Consider the following 19,541-nt stretch of genomic DNA (forward strand, 5'->3'; position numbering starts at 1 on the left):
GTTGTCGACCCCTGGTGAACCAGGGCTTTGCTCACCCAGCATGTGAAGACTGCTTCGGCGGAACAGGCGGAAGAAACCAACAAGAAGGTTCAACGGCTGAGAGGGCGACACAGCAAAGCACTGTGGAGTGCTCAGGGCGTGTTGGAGCACAAAAGACAACATGGCCATCCAATGCAGCTGAGGAAGTCTCCAGGTGTAACGACTTTTCGTGCCAATGAACCCAGGCTTCCAACGCCGAGAGAGTGGGACTGTCTCTGTGCATCGACTCTTACACTTAAATCTTCATGCACAAGTGTCTTTGTGCACACTCATCTATCCTAACCCTGTCCACCCTCTTCAAGACCTGCGGTGATGGGGGAGTGGCAACGCAACAGGTGGAGGTGACCACTGGCATTGTCATTCTCGGTCACTGAGAGACTACCACTATTGCCAGGAGTAGTGACAAACAGGTTTGGCAGTTTTTAGGAAACTTTTGTCACAGTTTAATTACATAGTTTGAGAAAGCAAAGGACCTGGATGTAGCGTATGACAGGGAGTTGAACCTTCACAGAAGGATAGAAAGTTAGTAGACAATGATAAAGGAACAGGGCCTTTCAAAGGTAGGGAATGGAGTGAAGAAAGTTCCCTAGACTGAGAGATTCAATTTGAAATGTAAAATATATAAAGGAAATTAACATAAGGCTAGAAAAAATTAATAATCTATTTGGGGGGGGAATAAAGCTAGGCTAAGGATTTCAGTAGTCATTCAGGGAAACAGGAGATAATTTCAAAATTTCTCTTCCCTTTGTGAAGGCTTCTCTACTTTTATTTAATCTCAGAAAACGTTTTAGACAGTGGATAAGAATGCATGATGCTTTATTGAGTGGAATGGGAAAATATCCATCCAAATGAAGAATTCATCCATTGGACTACATGGTAATGCCAAAGGCTAAATGCAGGCAGTGGACAGAATCTGTCTAGAATCATGCCTGTAGTGCTAAAAGAAAACCAACACCTCTGCCTTTAATGTCTGTGGTGTAACTCAAAGCCCCAAATCAAAGTCCAACTTACTTAGCTTCCCCAGGAGTAAATATGAAGGTCTTAATGGTAATTAAGGAATTTCCAGTTGTGATCATTTTCATTTCTTTTGTGATGCCAACTCCTTTCAAGCACATTAGCTCCTTAGAAGAAGGGAACATCCCATTTTCCAGGTTTTTAAAAAATTGATCTTATCAACATTTCATATTGAAAGAGGTTTTAACTCTTTCCTAACCCTAGGACAGTTATTCTGTTAAGACTTTGAATTCTCTGCAGCTTTAGTTTAATCTGTTTCCTGAGCATCTCAACCAAATGATGAGTGGGGCTCAGAAAATGTAGATATAGACAGCAACACAATTTGTCTTCTATTTCCTAATGTCATTCTCAGTAGAACTAGTGTCAATGAGGACATAAAGGGAGAGATGCATTCCCTAAGATAATCAAATTCCAAACCACAGCCATCATGTACATTATTTTTTTAGCCCAAAGGGAGCTAATTAAATGACATGCAACTGGATTTCTCTCATACTGACAGATTCAGAATTTGTCTAGCAAAAGATTTTTATCTAGCATGATCACATTCCTTCATCGTCATGATTTAATAAAAAATATTTTAAAAGAAATTAAACATTAAACAAAGTGCATTTTACCTCTGTTTCTTTTTTACATACTATCCAAGTTAAGATCTTGATTTAGAGGAAAATTATTATTTTAATAGAAACTATTTCTGATTGAAACAAATTTATTTTAAAGGTCATGGCCAGTGTAACTGTGGAAGATGTGACTGCAAAGTAGGTTGGTCTGGGAAAAAATGTGAGCATCCCCTTTCCTGCCCATTGTCTGCTGAGGATAGCATCAAAAAGTGCCAAGGAAGTGCCAATCTTCCCTGCTCTGGAAGAGGTCAGTAAAGTTATTGAACTTTCCCCATTCCTTCTCTATACATATTCATTCTGTCTCTCTCTCTCTCTCTCTCTCTCTCTCTCTCTCTCTCTCTCTCTCTCTCTCTCTCTCTCTCTCTCTCTCTCTCTCTCTCTCTCTCTCTCCACATATACTTATATATAATATATACACACAAGCATTCATATCACATACACCTATATCTCTCTCTATAGAAAAATATATATTTTTCTAAATTGCTTCTTACAAGAGCAGATGATCTGCTGTGTTGATTTATTATATAATAATATTCAACCACCTTCATATACCACAATTTATTCAAACAAACTTCAACTTTTAGATATCTTCTTAGTTTCCAGTTTGCCACCACAAAAAGAAGTTCTAAATATTTTTGCATAAAAATCTCTTCTTTCTTTGTCTATTTCTGGGCATAATCAAAGAGTGGTATAGCTGGGTGAAAGGGCTCTACCTAAAATGGGATTAGCATTTTTAGAACTAATAAAGGGTTACATTTACATGAGTGAGAATACATGAGGGGAAAAAAAAACACACTCATCAACTAGTCTTTGACCCTCTCTCCTTTTTCTGTTTCCCAATCCACTCTCTCCTGTTGCTGTCTCTGGGGCCCATTCTTACCTGGGTTTCTGCTGTATTGCATTCACTTTTGTGCTAGATGACTGTGTGAAAGATTTTTAAAGTTCATAGAAGATCAATTTTGATATTGATATATGTGTGCTCTCCAGCCAGGGCACATGAATGACAGCTCCTAATTGTCCTGGTGCCATTTCTGAGATCTTAGAACATTGCTTGTGGAGCTTATTGTCTTTGGCAAAAAGCTTTGTCTAAAACAGATATTTATGAATTGGCATCTGCTGTTGGGGAGAGCATGCAGTCTCAGGTGTGTTACTGGCACTGGATAAACACAAATTGGAGACCAGAGAAAAATCCATCCAGGAAGAAAACTGGTTCCATTCTTTTTGATTTATCAAAATATGAAATGTAGTTTCATCGCTCAGATGAGAATAGAAAAGTAAATGTGAAATGGACTTTTGTGGAGATGAGTAATTGAGGTTATTACAAATTCTACCCACTGAACTTGTTGATAGGGAAAGGTGGAAAGCTGTTCTTTACCTCTGTGTATGACCTTCAATTTCATTTCATTTTGAATTGGGTTTCTTTATTAATATTATTTATGCTAGAATGCATCAAAAACTCAATATTCTTTCTGTGCTTAATAGTCTCACCATCACTTTACCATCCTCAAATTTATACCAAAAGCATTAACCACAGTATTTTTTCCATCCACATAAAATTAGCATTCTTTGACAGAAACAAAGAAGTAAATCTAGATTTTAATCAATCTACTGTTTTACCTTTATTTTTCAATTGCAATCTCATTGGATTCTCTGGTTAAGCTCCTATTTGTAAAGTCAAAACTTGTTTGTCAGTGACAGAATGGATGTCTAATAGAAAGCTTGTTCCTTTAATAGTATTTGGAACCACTATATTATGATTTGAGAAGTTACGGGGAGGTGAAAATAACTCACTTTTTCAGATGATAATTGGTTCCCATCAAAATTCTCTTCTCCAAATGTTACTTTTCCATATAGTAGCAGAAGAATTTGGAAACAATGACCTCTAATTGGGTGAGGGTGAGAGATGAGAGCAAATATGTTCTACTGGTATTGTTGAGATGTCAAGAAAGGGAGGAATACTTGGAGCATGTAGAGTAGACCTCCATATGGTGAATTTATGGGAAGATTTGAATAAAATCCCACAAAATGAGAAGGATGGCTATGACTGGGTTTAGGTCTCCCTTATTGGAGATGACTTTCAAAGTAATAACACCATTTTAGACCTCTAATTCGACATGATCTGAGTACAAAAGACTTGAAAGGAAAGAATAGTCTACTGTCTTCAGATCTGCTCTGTGTGATAACTAATTTGTGACATCACATGTTAGTGATGGGACATAGGAAGAAATGCACAACACTAGAACCTTCAAATGATATTTCAAGCTGAAAAGACAGAAATTCTGTTTTGTTTCATTCAAAACCAGAAGAGAATATGAAGAAGATTAAAAACATTGTTGGATTGTTTGTGACAGATTTAGGAACAGATATGAAGAATTTGAAGTGATAGGTAGGCATGGTTGGGCAATGATGTCAAGCACTGGAGGGAATACCAATATCCATGATATCATAGAGCCACTAGGATATTGGGATAACTTCTTTTTAAAAATATTGTTTTTGAAACCTTGTTATGTTATTTTAGATAAGTTTCATAAAAAAGAGGAATAGTAGAATGTAAGAAATTCTCAGAGGAATTCCTCACAGGGAATTTTGTTTTGTTTTAAATTTATAGAGATGATTCACTTCTCTTTAACACTTAATTATTGAGGGGACAGTTAGGTGGCTCAGTCAATTGATTGAGAACCATGTGGGGAGATGAGAAGCATTGGGTTTGAACCTGACTATAGACAATTCCTAGCTGAGTGACCCTGGGAAAGTCACTTGTCCCCCATTGCCTATCCCTTACAGTTCATCTTAGTACCAATACACAGTTTTGATACTAAGGCATAAGTAAGGTTGTTGTTGTTTTCTAAATAGAGATAATAATTGGAATTTTCATGTATGATAACATGTGATAACATGTTAGAGACTTCATATAGCCTTTCACCAATTTTTGCATAGAAAAAGATAAGCATTCCTTTATTTCTGTCAAAGAAATATTCTTTGCACATCTTTCTAATGGTGCCAGTAACTTATTTTGCTATTATTCTTAAGATATGCATCACTATATTTTATTATAAAAATGTTAGGACTGAGTACATACCAATATTGCTTTGCATTTTTATAGCTCCTTTCATCCTCACCACAGGAAGGATTTTACAAGCAAATAATAACTTTATTCCTTTTTTCTGGCTGGGAAATTGAGGCATAGAGAAGTTAAGTGATTGGCCAAGGTACCATAACAAATTGAAACAAATTCAAGAATGAAAATCAAGGACTTATAATAGCCAGTTCAGGCCTCAGACCCATGGATATTGGTCCTTTCTTTGTGACACATCAGTACACCTGCAAAACTCCTTGGCACAGGGTATTTTTTGAAGCAAATGGCTAAATTGGAAATTTTTTTAAGGGATTAGATTTACCGTTTATGAATGAAAAAGGCAGCTGCAGTTACACTAGCGAAAAAAGCAATTACAAGGCCCATCAATTCTCATGCTTCAGAGCCTCATCTGTATACCAGCTGGGGGTCAAGGAAGAATTCTTCTCTTGGTAGAGTTGTGTATAGTGATTCTGGAATTATTCAGGTAATGCTACAGAAGAAATGGAATTCTAGATTATCTGTTTCTGCCCAGAAGGTGGTTGTGATAAAGTGTCAGAATCATTAGATTTGGAATCAGGAGATCAAGCTCTACTATTCACTACTTGTGTCATCTTGAAAAAGTTATTGAACCTCTTTGGCATTCAATTTTCCTACCTGTAAAATTGTTCTAGATAATCGTTCTGGTCTAATACAAGTCTACTTTAAATTTGTCATTTAAATAGGATTTCACTGTGTAGAATGGAAGTCTCTTGAGGACATGGAACATTTCATTTTTAGGTCTTTTTATATCTAGTAAGGCAACTGTCACTTAATAGATGCTTACAAATTCTTTTTTAATTGAATTGGAATTACCTTTGGCATAGATCTGGTTTCTATAACCTGAAAGTAAGAGGCATAATTAACCAACTTCCCAATTCTTCTATTGATCCTATTATTGAATATACTCTTGATTCCTTTGGTAGATTTTTTTTTTACTATTTTAACTACATTCAAGAAAAAAAGAATCTTTCTAAATCTCTCTTTCCACTACCCCCAAATATACAATTAATATTGTATCGAATCTGCTTTAGGCTAGGATTTATAAGGATCTTTAAAGTCTGCCTCCACTTTATTCATTCAATATTTCCCCTAAGCCTTCTTCAAAATGTACTTTTCATTTAGATAGAGGCAGTCCAACTCTTCCTAGTTAGGTGGTTTTGCTTATGCTGTTCCCACCATCTGAAATGTTCTTCTTGCTCCTCATAATTCAATTAAAACCTATTCATCCTTTAGGTATCAACTCAAGCATAACTTCATCCACAAAAACTTCTTCTAGTCCATATTGATCTATTGCTTATTATTTTTGTACCCAAGACCAAAAATCTTTATTTTGAGTAGTTTGTTTTATTAAAAAAAATATATGTAGGGGAAGCTAAATGGCTCAGTGAATAAAGATAGGCCTGTATATTTGAGGTCCTGGGTTTAAATCTTGCCTCAAACACTTCCTAGCTGTGTGACCCTGGGTAAATCACTAAACCTATTGGCTACTTAATAGCAATTCTCAGACAGAAGATGAAGGCTTAAAAAAAGTATTTGTGATAAATTTCATATGTAACATTAAAAAACCCTCTCTTCCCTCCCCTGCACTACAGAAGGCTTCATTTGTCAAAAAATATCTCTATATAGAATTGTCTTGCTTGTTTCTATTTATTGTTTCTTTGTAAGTGCACACACACAAGTCATTCTTCAAATAATATTTCTTTTGTTGTACATGATGTTCTCTTGAGTCTACGTTTTATTTTATAATTTCATGTGTCTTTCCATGTTCTGTAAAACTTAATCTCCTTATAATTTCTTATGACCCAGTTGTCTTATGACAACTTTTTTAGCTATTTTCCCAATTGATGGCTATCCACTCAATTTCCAATTCTATGCCACTACAAAGAGAGCTGCTCTAAATATTTTAGAACATATAGGTACTTTTCCTTTCTCCCTGATCTATTAATTTTTTAGAGGGTCATACGAACAAATATTTAGAACTCAAAAGGATTCTATTGGTCAGTTAGGCTAATCATGCTCATTATTTTGGAAAAGACCTTAAAATATTAAGTTTGGGTGTGTATGACAGTGATATTCTCTAACTGCCCTTCAGTCTCATTTAGCTATGAAAAGAAGGCTTATTGGGTACTCCAGTCTAAGACTGGGTTTTCCAGAATTAATCAATATTGTAATTTTCCATAATGTTGAATGCATTAGGGAATATATCCAAAGAAGAGTATCCTTTGGTCAGATTTTCTAAATGTTTTTTAATGAAACAAATACTCTCCAACTTTTCCCTGAGTTTTTCTATTCGTGAAACACTTTCCCTCCCAACCTGCAAAGTTAATGCCCCAAAGAGATAATGTTTCTAAGGGATATAATTGGAATATATATTTTTGATGTTATATTTGTATGAACACCTATATAGTATTCTCTTCAGCTGCACAGAAAATATCTAACCATCCCAGGGTCTTCTCAGTTTGGAGCTACAAATTGATCCATTCTTCATCTAAAAAAAAAATAGAACCACCATCTTCTTGTTTTCTCAAGCTTTAATGCCTTCAAGGACAGGTAACAACAGTTATAGGTAACAGCCTGACTCGGTTCAAAACTGATCTCAGACAATTACTAGCTATTTGTCCCTAAGCAAGTCACATAACCCTGTTTTGTTCAGTTCTTCATTTGTAAAATGGGCTGGAGAAGGAACAGTAAACCACTGTTGCATCTTTGCCAAGAATGCTCCAAATGGGTCAAAAAGAGTCAAACACCACTGAAATGACTGAACAACAATAACAACAATACCTTCAAGAATAACAGTTTTTGTTTCGGTGCCTTCTCCCATGATTGTACTATATATCCTTTATTTCTTTTTTTAATTTATATTAATTAATTTAGTCAATTTAGAACATTATTCCTTGGTTACAAGAATCATATTATTTCCCTGCCTCCCCTCTGCCCACCCTTCACACACAAGTTCACTGTGTATCACATGTGTCCTTGACCAAAACCTATTTCCATGTTGTTGGTGTTTGCATTAGGATGTTCATTTAGAATCTACATCCCCAATCATATCCCCTCTACCCATGTAATCAAGCAGTTGTTTTTCTTCTGTGTTTCTACTCCCTCAAGTTTTTCCTCTGAATGTGGATAATGTTTTTTCTTTCTCTTAGATACCTCCAAGTTGTTCTGGATCACTGCATTAACACTAATGGAGAAGTCCATTATGTTTGATTGTACCACAGTGTCTCAGTCTCTGTGTACATTGTTCTTCTGGTTCTGCTCCTTTCTCTCTGCATCACTTCCTGGAGGTCATTCCAATTCACATAGAATTCCTCCAATTTATCATTACTTTGAGCATAATATTATTCCATCACCAACATATACCACAATTTGTTCAGCCATTCCCCAATTGAAGGGCATCCCCTCATTGAATATTCTTGTACAAGTCTTTTCCCTTATTATCTCTTTGGGGTACAAACCCAGCAATGCTATGGCTGGATCAAAGGGCAGACAGTCTTTCAGCGCCCTTTAGGTATAGTTCCAAATTGCCATAAAAAATGGTTGGATCAATTCACAACTCTGTCAGCAGTGCATTAATGACCCAACTTTGCCACATCCCCTCCAGTATTCGTTATTTTCTGTAGGTGTCATGTTAGCCAATCTGGTAGGTGTGAGGTGGTACCTCAGAGTTTTTTTGATTTGCATCTCTCTGATTAGAACAGATATAGAATACTTTTTCATGTGCTTATTAATAGTTTTGATTTCTTTAACTGAAATTGCTTATTCATGTCCCTTGCCATTTATCAATTGAAGAATGGCTTGATTTTTTGTATGGTTGGTTTAGCTCTTTAAAAATTTGAGTATTAGACAGAGGTTTTTATTATGAAGATTGTTTCCCAATTTGTTCCTTCTCCTCTAATTTTGGTTGTATTGGTTTTGTTTGTACAAAACCTTTTTAATTTGATGTAATTAAAATTATTGATTGTACATTTTGTTATTTTTTTCTAGTTCTTGCTTGATTTTAAAGTCTTTCCTTTTCCAAAGATCTGACATACATACTATTCTGTTTTCCCCTTATATGGTGTAGGGTGTGAGATGTTGATCCAAACCTAATCTCTCCCATACTAGCTTCCAATTTTCCCAACAATTTTTTTTATTAAAAAGTGGATTTTTGTCCCCAAAACTGGAATCTTTGAACTTATCATAGATTGTCTTGCTGAGGTCACTTACCCCAAGTCTATTCCACTGATCCTGCTTTCTGTCTTTTAGCCAGTACCAAATTGTTTTGATGACCACTGCATTATAGTATATTTTGAGATCTGGGACTGTAATACTTCCTTCCTTTGCATTTTTTTTCATGATTTCCCTGGATATCCTTGATCTTTTGTTTTTCCAAATAAACTTTATGTTTTTTTTTCTAATTCAGTAATTTTTTTTTGGAAGTTCAATGGGTATGGCACTAATAAGTAAATTAATTTGGGTAGGATTGTCATTTTTATTATGTTAGCTAGTCCTTCCCATGAGCAATCAAAGGTTTTCTAATTGTTCAGATCTAGTTTAAATTGTGGGGAGAGTGTTTTGTAGTTGTGTTCATATAGTTCCTGTGTTTGTCTTGGCAGATAGATCCCTGAGTATTTTATATTGTCTAGGGTGATTTTAAATGGAATTTCTCTTTCTAATTCTTGCTGCTGAAATGTGTTGGAGAGATATAGAAATGCTGATGACTTAGGTGTGTTTATTTTGTATCTGGCAACTTTGCTAAAGTTGTTGATTATTTTGACTAGCTTTTTGGTTTATTCTATAGGATTCTTTAAGTAGACCATCATATCATCTGCAAAGAGTAATAACTTGGTCTCCTCATTGCTTATTTTAATACCTTCAATTTCTTTTTCTTCTTTAATTGCTACTGCTAGTGTTTCTAGTACAATGTTAAATAATAGAAGTGATAATGGGAATCCTTATTTCACTCCTGATATTATTGGGAAGGCTTCTAGTTTATCCCCATTGCAGATGATGTTTGCTGATGGTTTTAGATATATATATACTGTTTATTATTTTTTAGGAAAGTGCCTCCTATGCTTTCTAGTGTTTTCAATCAGAATGAGTGTTGAATTTTGTCAAATTCCTTTTCTGCATCTATTGAGATAATCATGTGATTTTTGTTAGTTTGCTTGTTAGTGTGGTCAATTATGTGGATGGTTTTCCTAATATTGAACCATCCTTGCATTCCTGATATGAATCATACATGATCATAGTGAATAACCCTCTTGATCACTTGCTGGAGTCTTTTTACTAGTATCCTATTTAAGATTTTTGCATCTATGTTCATTAAGGGGATTGGCATATAGTTTTCTTTCTCTGATTTTGACTTGCTTGGCTTTAGGATAAGTACAATATTTGTGTTGTAAAAGGAATTTTGTGGAACTCCTTCTTTGCTTATTCTATCAAATAGTTTGTATAGTATTGGGGTTAGCTGTTCTTTGAATGTTTGATAAAATTCATTTGTGAATCAGTCTGGACCTGGGGATTTTTTCTTAGGGAGTTCTTTGATGGCTTGTTCAATTTCTTTTTCTGATATGGGGTTGTTTAGGTAATTTATTTCTTCTTCTTTTAGTCTAGGCAATTTATATTTTTGTAAATATTCATCCATATCACCTAGATTTATTACCATATAGTTGGGCATAGTAGTTTTTAATGATTGCCATAATTTCCTCTTCATTAGAGGTGAGGTCTCCCTTTTCATCTTGGATACTGTCAATTTGGTTTTCTTCTTTCCTTTTTTTTATTAGATTGACCAGTACTTTTACTATATTTTTGGTTTTTTATAAATACCAGCTTATAGTCTTATTTATTAAATCAATAGTTCTTTGACTTTCAAATTTCCTAATTTCTCCTTTGATTTTTAGGATCTATAATTTAGCCTTCATCTGGAGATTTTTAATTTGTTCACTTTCTAGTTTTTTAATTTGCATGCCCAATTCATTGATCTCTGCCCTTCTTAACTTGTTTATATATGAACTCAAGGATATAAATTTCCCCCTCAGTACAGCTTTGGCTGCATCCCATAGATTTTGAAAGGATGTCTCATCATTGTCATTTTTGTCAATGAAATTATTAATTATTCTATGATTTGTTCTTTAAATAACTGATTTTGGATAATCATATTGTTTAATTTCCAATTAATTTTTGATTTGCCTGTCCATGTACCCTTAATAATTATTATTTTCATTGTATTGTGATGTGAGAAGGTTGCATTTATTATTTCTACTCTTTTGCACTTGTTTTCAATGTTTTTATGCCCTAGTACATCGTCAATCTTTGTGAATGTACCATGTGCTGCTGAAAAGAATGTGTATTCCTTTTTGTCCCTATTTATTTTTCTCCACATATCTACTAACTATAATATTTCTAAAATTTCATTCACTTCTCTTACCTCTTTCTCTACCTTCCTCATGTGTGTTTCTTGTAGGCAAAATATGGTAGGGTTTTGGTTCCTAATCCACTCTGCTATTTGCCTGTGTTTAATGAGTGAGTTCATTCCATTCCCATTCAGAGTTATGATTACCAGCTGTGTATTTCCCTGCATTTTTATTTCTACTCCAAGCCTGCCTTTTCTTCTTTCATTATTTCCTTCTAAACCAATGTTTTTAATCAGTCCCCCTAATTCCCACCCTTATTTTGGCTTCCTTTCTACCACCCTCCCTTCTTATTCCCCTCTTATTTTCCTTACAGTATTTTTAAACTTCCCTCCACCCACTCCCTGCCTTGTACTGCTTCCTTCCCCACCAGTCTGTTTATTACCCTTCTACTTCCCTATAGTGCACAAATCAATTCTCTGCCTCAATGTATTTGATTGTTCTTCCTCTTTGAGGCAATTCCAATGCACATAAGAGTTGAGTAATTCCTATCTCCAACCTCTTTACCCTTCCAATGTATTGATGTTCTCCTTCCTCCCATTATTAGCTTCTCTGTGACATATAAATTCACCCCCTTTTGTTTATTTTCGCATTTCTTTTAATATTAATCTCTTTTTTAGCTCTAGTTGTATATATATGTATTTATACACACACACACATATATTATTTATGCATACATATATCTATATACATTTTTATGTCTTGGCATTTCATCCTATACAGTTTGTCACTATTCCCTCTGAGTGTAATTCTTCTAGCTTCCCAGGTGATAATAACCATTTTTAAGAGTTACCAATGACCTCTTTTCTTATAGGGATACATGTTATTTTAACTTATTGGGTCTCTAAAAAAAATATGTTTTTATTTTGTTTTGTTTTTCTTTTTTTCCTCTTTCTTAATTACCTTTTCATGATTCTCTTGAATTCTGTGCTTGGGCATCAAATTTTCTGGTCAGGTCTGGTCTTTTCTTTACAAATGCTTGGAATTCTTCTATTTTGTTAAATGACCATACTTTCCCCTGTAAGAATATAGTCAGTTTTGCTGGGTAATTGATTCTTGGTTGTACATCTAGTTCATTTGCTTTCCAGAATATCGTATTCCATGCCTTTTGGTCCTTCAGTGTAGATGCAGCCAGATCCTGTGTTATCCTCCCTGTGGTTCTATGGCATCTGAATGACTTCTTAGCAGCTCATGATATTTTTTCCTTGGTCCAATAGTTCTTGAATTTGGCTATAACATTCCTGGGTGTTGTCAGTTGGGGATTAAGTACAGGAGGTGATCTGTGGATTCTTTCAATCTCTACTTTTCCCTCTTATTCTAGAATATCAGGGCAGTTTTCTTGGATAATTTCCTGTAGTATGATGTCCAGGATTTTTCTTTTGTCATGGTTTTCTGATAGACCAATGATTCTAAAGTTGTCTCTCCTGGAATGATTTTCTAAATCTTCTGTTTTGTGAATGAGGTTTTTCATATTTTCCTCAATTTTTTCAATCTTTTGATTTTGTTTTATAGTATCCTGCTGCCTTGTGATGTTGCTTGCTTCTAGTTGTTGTATTCTGGTTTTTAAAAACTGTATTTCATCCCTGGATTGTTGGTAATCCTTCTACTTCTGGTTTCATTTTCTCATCTCCTTTGCCTCATTTTCAAGCTGGTTAATTTTGGCTTTTAAGACACTATTTTCTCATTTTAGTTCAAGTGCCTCCATTTCCAGCTGGCTTATCTTACTTTTTAAGTTCTTTTCCCAATTGTCTTCAGCCTCTCTTAATTGTGTTTTGAATTGTATTTTGAGTTCTTCCAAAGCCTGTATCCAATTTACTGGGTTTTCTGTTTTTTTGGTTTTTTTTTGTTTTTTTTTTTGTTTTTGTTTTTTGCTTGGTGTTCCCTCATCCTTCTCTGTTCCTTTTGCTCTTTGTTAATTGCCTATATAGAAGCTGTCGATTGTAATTTCTTTTTTCTTTTTCTCTTGTTTGATCATCTGTACTCCTTCTTTACTCCCTGCAGTTACCTGCACTCTTGATCCTCTCATTTTTTTTTTTGGTTTTGGGCTTTTATGTCAGCCTTCACCCTTGGAGCTTTGTCAGAAAATCTCTCAGAGCAGTTTGTGGGGGAGAGTTGTTGGAGCTTGAGCTTCCCTGCCCTCTGAGAGCTTTGATGGGTTTAAATCCAGCTGTGTTGAGCTGGATGTATCCTGAGGCCAAAACCTTGGGAAGTGAGGGGGAGGACTATATGGAGTGTCTCCACTGCTGCAACTAGGCTGCACACTCTATGCTCTGAGCTTCTTCTCCAACTGCTTCCCCACTACCTGTATTCACTGCTCTGAGCCTGGCACAGCTTTGCCCGTAAGATACTCCCTCCAGACCAGCACCCTTGCCCACCCAGAGGTTCCAGCTGCCACTGGAGGCTTAGTGCTCTGGATTGGGGAGGGGTCCTGGGACCTTCCTTCTTCCTTCCCCTTAAACCTGAGTGTTCGCAAATTCAGGCTTTTGGGGGTATACCATTCAAGTTGAGTCCAGCAGGAGGGTTCCTTGCCTCTGTATTGTTGTTATGTTTGTTTTTCAGTCCCCTAGGAGCATTTAGTTTATAATCAGTAAGGAAGGGTTTTCAAAGGTCTTAACTTTCACTGCTGCTATGCCGCCATATTGACTCTGCCTCTCCATCCTTAATTTCTCAAAAAGGAAGAATAAACAAAAAATTGTTTTCCCAATTATATCTAAAGCAATTTTTAACCTAGAATTTAATTTACAAAATTATAGAATACCAGTTGTCTGCCTCCCTCCCTTCCTTTCCTTCCCCATCCTGGAGGTGGTAATCAATTTGATCTGGTTTATAGATGTATTTTTATGCAAAGCATACTTCTATATTTAGATACTTTTTAAAAAGTTTACTGGGTGCTACTGTCTGAGACTGTGTTTGATAGAATTGACTAATTCTGCCATTTTCCATATTTTGTTGAAATAAAATATTCATAAAAACCAAGGACCCCAAATAAAAACACAACTAAATTAAAGTTTTAAAAAATGGTATGCTTTGATCTACATTCTGACTCTAATAGTTCTTTGGAGGTGGATAGCATTCTTTGCCATTAGTCCTTCATGTTTGTTTTTTATTATTGTATTGTTGAAAATACTTTAGTCTTTCACAGTTAATCATCATACAATATTGCTGTTACTGGGCATACTGTTCTGGTCCGCTCACTTCACTCTGTATCAGTTAATGTAGGTCTTTCTAGCTTTTTTCTGAAATCATCCTACTCATCATTTTAATAGTACCATTGTATTCGCATCATATGTCACAATTTGTTCAGCTATTCCCCACTTGATGGGCATCCCCCCCAATTTCCAAATCTTTGGTGCCACAAGAATTGCAGCTATCACTATTTTTGTACAAATAGGTTCTTTCCCGTCCCACTTTTTAAAAATATCTTTTGGATACATACATAGTATGTTATTACTGAAAAAAGGGTATGCACAATTTTATAACTCTTCCTTTGGACATAGCTTCAAATTTCCCTCAAGAATGATTGGTTCCATTCACAAGTCCACCAACAATGCATTAGTGTCCCAATTTTGCCATATTCCCTCCAACATTTATCATTTTCTTTTACTGTCATGTTGACTAAACTTATAGGTGTGAGGTAGTACCTCAGAACTATTTTAATTTATATTTCTCTCCTTGAGTGATTTAGGACATTTTTTCATATGATTATTGATAGCTTTGATCTCCTCTTCTGAAAGTTGTTTGTTCATATCTTTTGCACAATTTGACAGTTGGAAAAGACTTGTGTCATAAATTTGACTCAGTTCTCTATATAGTTGAGAAATGAGACCTTTATCAGAGAAATTTGTTGTAAAATTTTCCCAGTTTGTTGCTTCCCTTCGAATCTGGGTTACATTGGCTTTGATTATACAAAAAATCTCAATATAATCAAAATTATTTATTTCACATCTTATAATATTCCCTATTACTTGTTGGGTCATAAGTTCTTCCCTTCTCCATAAATCTGATGGGTAAACTATCATATGCTCCCCAAATGTGTTCATGATATCACTCTTTGTGTCTAAATCCTATTTTGACTGTATGTTAGTAAAGGGTTGAGATCGTGAACTCTACCTAGTTTCTGCCATACTATTTTCCAGTTTTCAAAGCAGTTTTTGCTAAATGGTGAATTCTTATCCCAAAAGCAGATATCTTTTGGGGTTTGCCAAAATTAAGTTGCTAAGGCATTTATCCCAGTGTATTGTATATCTAATCTATTACACTGGTCCAGCATTCTATTCCTTACCTAGTCCTAGATTTTTGGATAATTAGTGTTTTATAGCACAGTTCAAGATCTGGTACTGCTAAGCCAACTTCCTTCACATTTTTCATTCATTAGCTCCTTTGACCTTTCTTCTTCCATATGAATTTTATTTTAATTTTTTATTGTTTTATAAAATAATTTTTGGTAGTTTGATTGGTATGGCACCAAATAAGTAAATTAATTTAGGCAGAATTGTCATTTTTATTATATTAGCTTGGCCTACCCAGGACCAATTAAAATTTTTCCACTTGTTTAGATCTGACTTTGTGTGAAAAGTGTTTTGTAATTACATTCGTATAGTTCCTGTGTTTGTCTTGGCAAATACATTCCCAGGTATTTTAAGCTGTCTAGAGTTATTTTAAATGGAATTTCTCTTTCTATTTCTTGCTACTAGACTTTGGTAGTTATATTCAGATGCTGATGATTTATGTGGATTTATTTTGTATCAGGCAATTCTGCTAAAGTTATTGATTATTTCAAATAGATTTTAAGTGATTATCTATTATCTTCTAAGTGTTTCATCATATCATCTGCAAAGAGTGAAAGTCTGGCTTCCTCATTGCCTAATTTTATTCATTCAATTTAATAATAACTTTTGAAGATGTCCTGCTACTATATGAAATCACAGAAAGATGAGGGAGATGAAAATGATTCATTTCATCTTTTAAAAGTCCCATCAGAATGCAGAATAGTGTGATATCTGACAATCATCTCATGTTAGTCTAAACCTTTTACATTCCATAATTTCATCCTCACTATGGCAACAAAAGATCCCACAAATGGAAAGAGAGTACAGTAGAGTTTGTAGAATTGTGTCATCATTTCACTTATACATCCAATTTAAAGATAATTGTCATTTTGATGTTCATTTGCCTTTCTACCTGAGACATCTTTTCAATCTTTGTATCACATATTTGTCTTTCTCTCTGCTCTTTATATCATCTGATAGTTTGACCTGCTCTCATTATCCTTGTTTTGTATATACTATTACATATATTTTCATTTTTTCTGGCATATGCACATGGAAAAATAAGAGACTACAGAATATTTTATAGGAAGAGAATGGAAATTAGGATTCAGGATTAATCTTCAAGGAAAAATTTAGTGTTTATGATATCATAGAAAATGGGAGTTATAGCTCCATTTTAATCAGCTATTGTGCTTTAATTAATGGGTACTATGAGATATATTATTCTTTCAAAGAGAAATGACACAAAATTTCCAGCATCTGGAGATTTTTCAGTTTTAATCATCACTAAGTCACTTTTTATTGTCCTATAATGATGCATCCATAAGATTACTTGCTTACATCTCAGCGGTTCATTGAACTGGAAAGGACCACAGGAATCCGCAATAACTATTCTCTATTAATAACAATCTTCTATCTAAAATTCCTACTTCACATTATTTCATGACAGTAAAGAATTTATTTTTCTCATTTATTTCAGAAGATTTCAGAAGGATAAGGGTTGATTCAATCCCTTTTCTAGCAAATCTAATCCCGTCTCATTCAATAAGCTTTGATTAAGCCCATAATTATACAAAGTACCGTGTTAGGTACCAGGGATACACAAAGACAAAACAAAACAAAATTTTAAAAGGCCCTGCCCACAAAGAGCTTGTATTTTACTGGGTCAGGATCTTCCATTCAATCACAACATTGTACTACATGCGATAAAAATATAAAGACCATTATAATAACAATAAAAGTAATGAAATGTCAGAAAGCTTAAATCATCTATTGTAGTAATATGGGTGCTGGATGAGGTAGATACATTATTAGTCCATTAGTATTTTAATTTTTTATACTATTGCATGTAGAACCAGGAATTTAGAAGTAGTAGTCCTATTGACATGTTGGATACCATTAGGAAACTGGCTGTTTGGTGTCTGTTTCCCTTTTGGTAAATACTCCACTTGGTTATGACAATCAATCTTCTTTAATTAAAATAAGGAAAATGATGAAGCACAAAAGATGCTCAGGTCTGGAACTTTTTTTGTCCTCTTCATTGTATTTCCTGGCAGAGGGACTTAAAAATAGCATTTTAAGTGCTCAAGAAACAATGCTTGCAATGAATTCAGTTGGACCATGACTGATTGAGTGGCCCTATAATGATATGTTAAAACTGTGAATGAAAGATACAAAAAGTACTGAAGGATAAATAGAATTTTCAATCCCTTAAGAATATGACAGTGAAGAATTAAGATCATTGCTATATAGGTACAGGGATATAAACATTATGATTAAATATCTACTTTTTCTATTATCCAATTAGTATCCTTTGCTTCTGTTGGAATATTTTCTCTCTCTTTTATTTTTTGATGAAGGAGAAAGAAAAGGAAGAATAAAAGGGCAAGTATATACAAATAACATTTGAGCACTTTAGGAGGATTAGTGGAAGAGCAGAATGAAAATGATAGCCAAAAAGAGAATTTTAAATTATATGGGGTGTTCACTTGTCATACTTCTGAAAATTTAGAGTTGACTCCATTTTGCCTTCTCCTTCCTTCTTTCCTAAATAGTACAATTTATATTCATAAGTTGTAGTCAGTGCAGTGGGATGAAAGATATTTTGATATGTTTTGGCTGTTATATCTTATATAGGAAATGGGATATAAACCAAGCAAAATTCTTTGGCTATGAAAGAAAACATTCTAGTCCAAATTAGAATAAATATTGTCAAAGCCTATTTGAAGTGAACATAGAAATTTGGATAAGCCTTCAATTACAGCTCCTTTACAGAGGCATGAAACTGAATTTGTGACAAGTGTGGCATTGCCTTTACTACAATGGCATAGTTACATTGGATCTATGCCTATACAATGCAGATTTCAATGTGGAGATGTGGCAACTGCCTGTCTAATCCTAGTCAATAGAAAGAGTCAAATCAGATAGTTCAGGCTGAAAAGAGAAATCTCATTTTAATTTGGCAAATTCCTCTACTTATTGGCTAAAATCTTACAAGAACTTCTTTATAGTTTGACTATGTTTCCTTTGTATATGTGAGTAAACAAAGGGAGACACCATAGCTTGGTGAACAAAGAGCTGTCCTTGAAATCAGGAGGACCTTGATTTAAGTCCTACCTATGATTTATTGTTCAGTCATTTTTTAGTCTTGTCTCACTTTGTGACCCCATTTGATGTCCAATGAGATGATAGAATTGTCTTGTTTAAAAAACAGCCAAAAGGCCAGTCACTCCATCTCAGAGTACATGGCTGGGGATCAGATTTAAGAAGACTGGAAAGATAGGAGGGGGGGTCACGTTATGAAGGGCTTTGGAAGTTAAACATAGGATTTTATATTTTATTGTTGAAGTGAAAAGAGCTTTTGGAAAGCATCTGGGTAGCTCAGTGGATTGAGAGCCAGGTCTAGAGATGGGAGGTCCTGGGTTCAAATCTGGCCTCAGACACTTCCCAGCTGTGTGACCCTGGGCAAGTCACTCAACCCCTATTGCCTAGCCCTTACCACTCTTCTGCCTTGGAGCCAATACATAGTATTGATTCTAAAGATGGAAGGTAAAGGTTTTAAAAAAAAGACATTTATATTGCTAAGAGAGTTACCTAGCACATGGAGACTAAATGACTTGGTTAGGGTCATACTGTAGGCTGAGCTTGCTACTTATCAGGTGCCAAATGAATGTTTGATTAATAAAATGGAATTCTTAGATATTCCCTCTGTTCTTTCAGATAAAAATTCTTCTACACTTTGGAAGGCAGGTCTTGAAATTTGTTGCAGAAAAGAGCTACCACCTTATTTATAGGTTTCAGAATCATAGCATAATAAAATATTAGCCCTAGAAGGCCCATGGGTTGTCATCTATTTAAAGCCTTTCATAACGTAAAATGTGCCTTATGATTTATCTCGTTAACTAGGGAGTGAGTACATTGAGTTCTATGACAAAATGAAATTTAAGTATTATTCCACATCCAGAGCTAATAAGTTAGTAATCAATCATTTTATTAAGGCATTCTGTGTACCAGGTACTGTGATAACCATGGGGATACAAGGAAAAGCAAAAATAGCCTCTTCCCCTAAGACATATAAAATCTAATGAGAGAG

At 34.8% G+C, this 19,541-nt stretch overlaps 1 protein-coding gene across 2 annotated transcripts in view; it reads left to right on the plus strand.

Annotated features, from left to right (window-relative positions):
* Positions 1-19,541, plus strand: part of ITGBL1 (integrin subunit beta like 1) — a 410,067-nt gene that overhangs the window by 191,283 nt on the left and 199,243 nt on the right. For both annotated transcript variants that reach the window (XM_003341810.4, XM_007501332.3), the window contains exon 7: positions 1,771-1,917. In XM_003341810.4, the coding sequence (XP_003341858.2) occupies positions 1,771-1,917 (147 nt within the window). The remainder of the gene's footprint in view (positions 1-1,770; positions 1,918-19,541) is intronic.

The sequence above is a fragment of the Monodelphis domestica genome, chromosome 8, assembly GCF_027887165.1.
Source record: "Monodelphis domestica isolate mMonDom1 chromosome 8, mMonDom1.pri, whole genome shotgun sequence".
In the NCBI taxonomy this organism is placed as follows: domain Eukaryota; kingdom Metazoa; phylum Chordata; class Mammalia; order Didelphimorphia; family Didelphidae; genus Monodelphis; species Monodelphis domestica.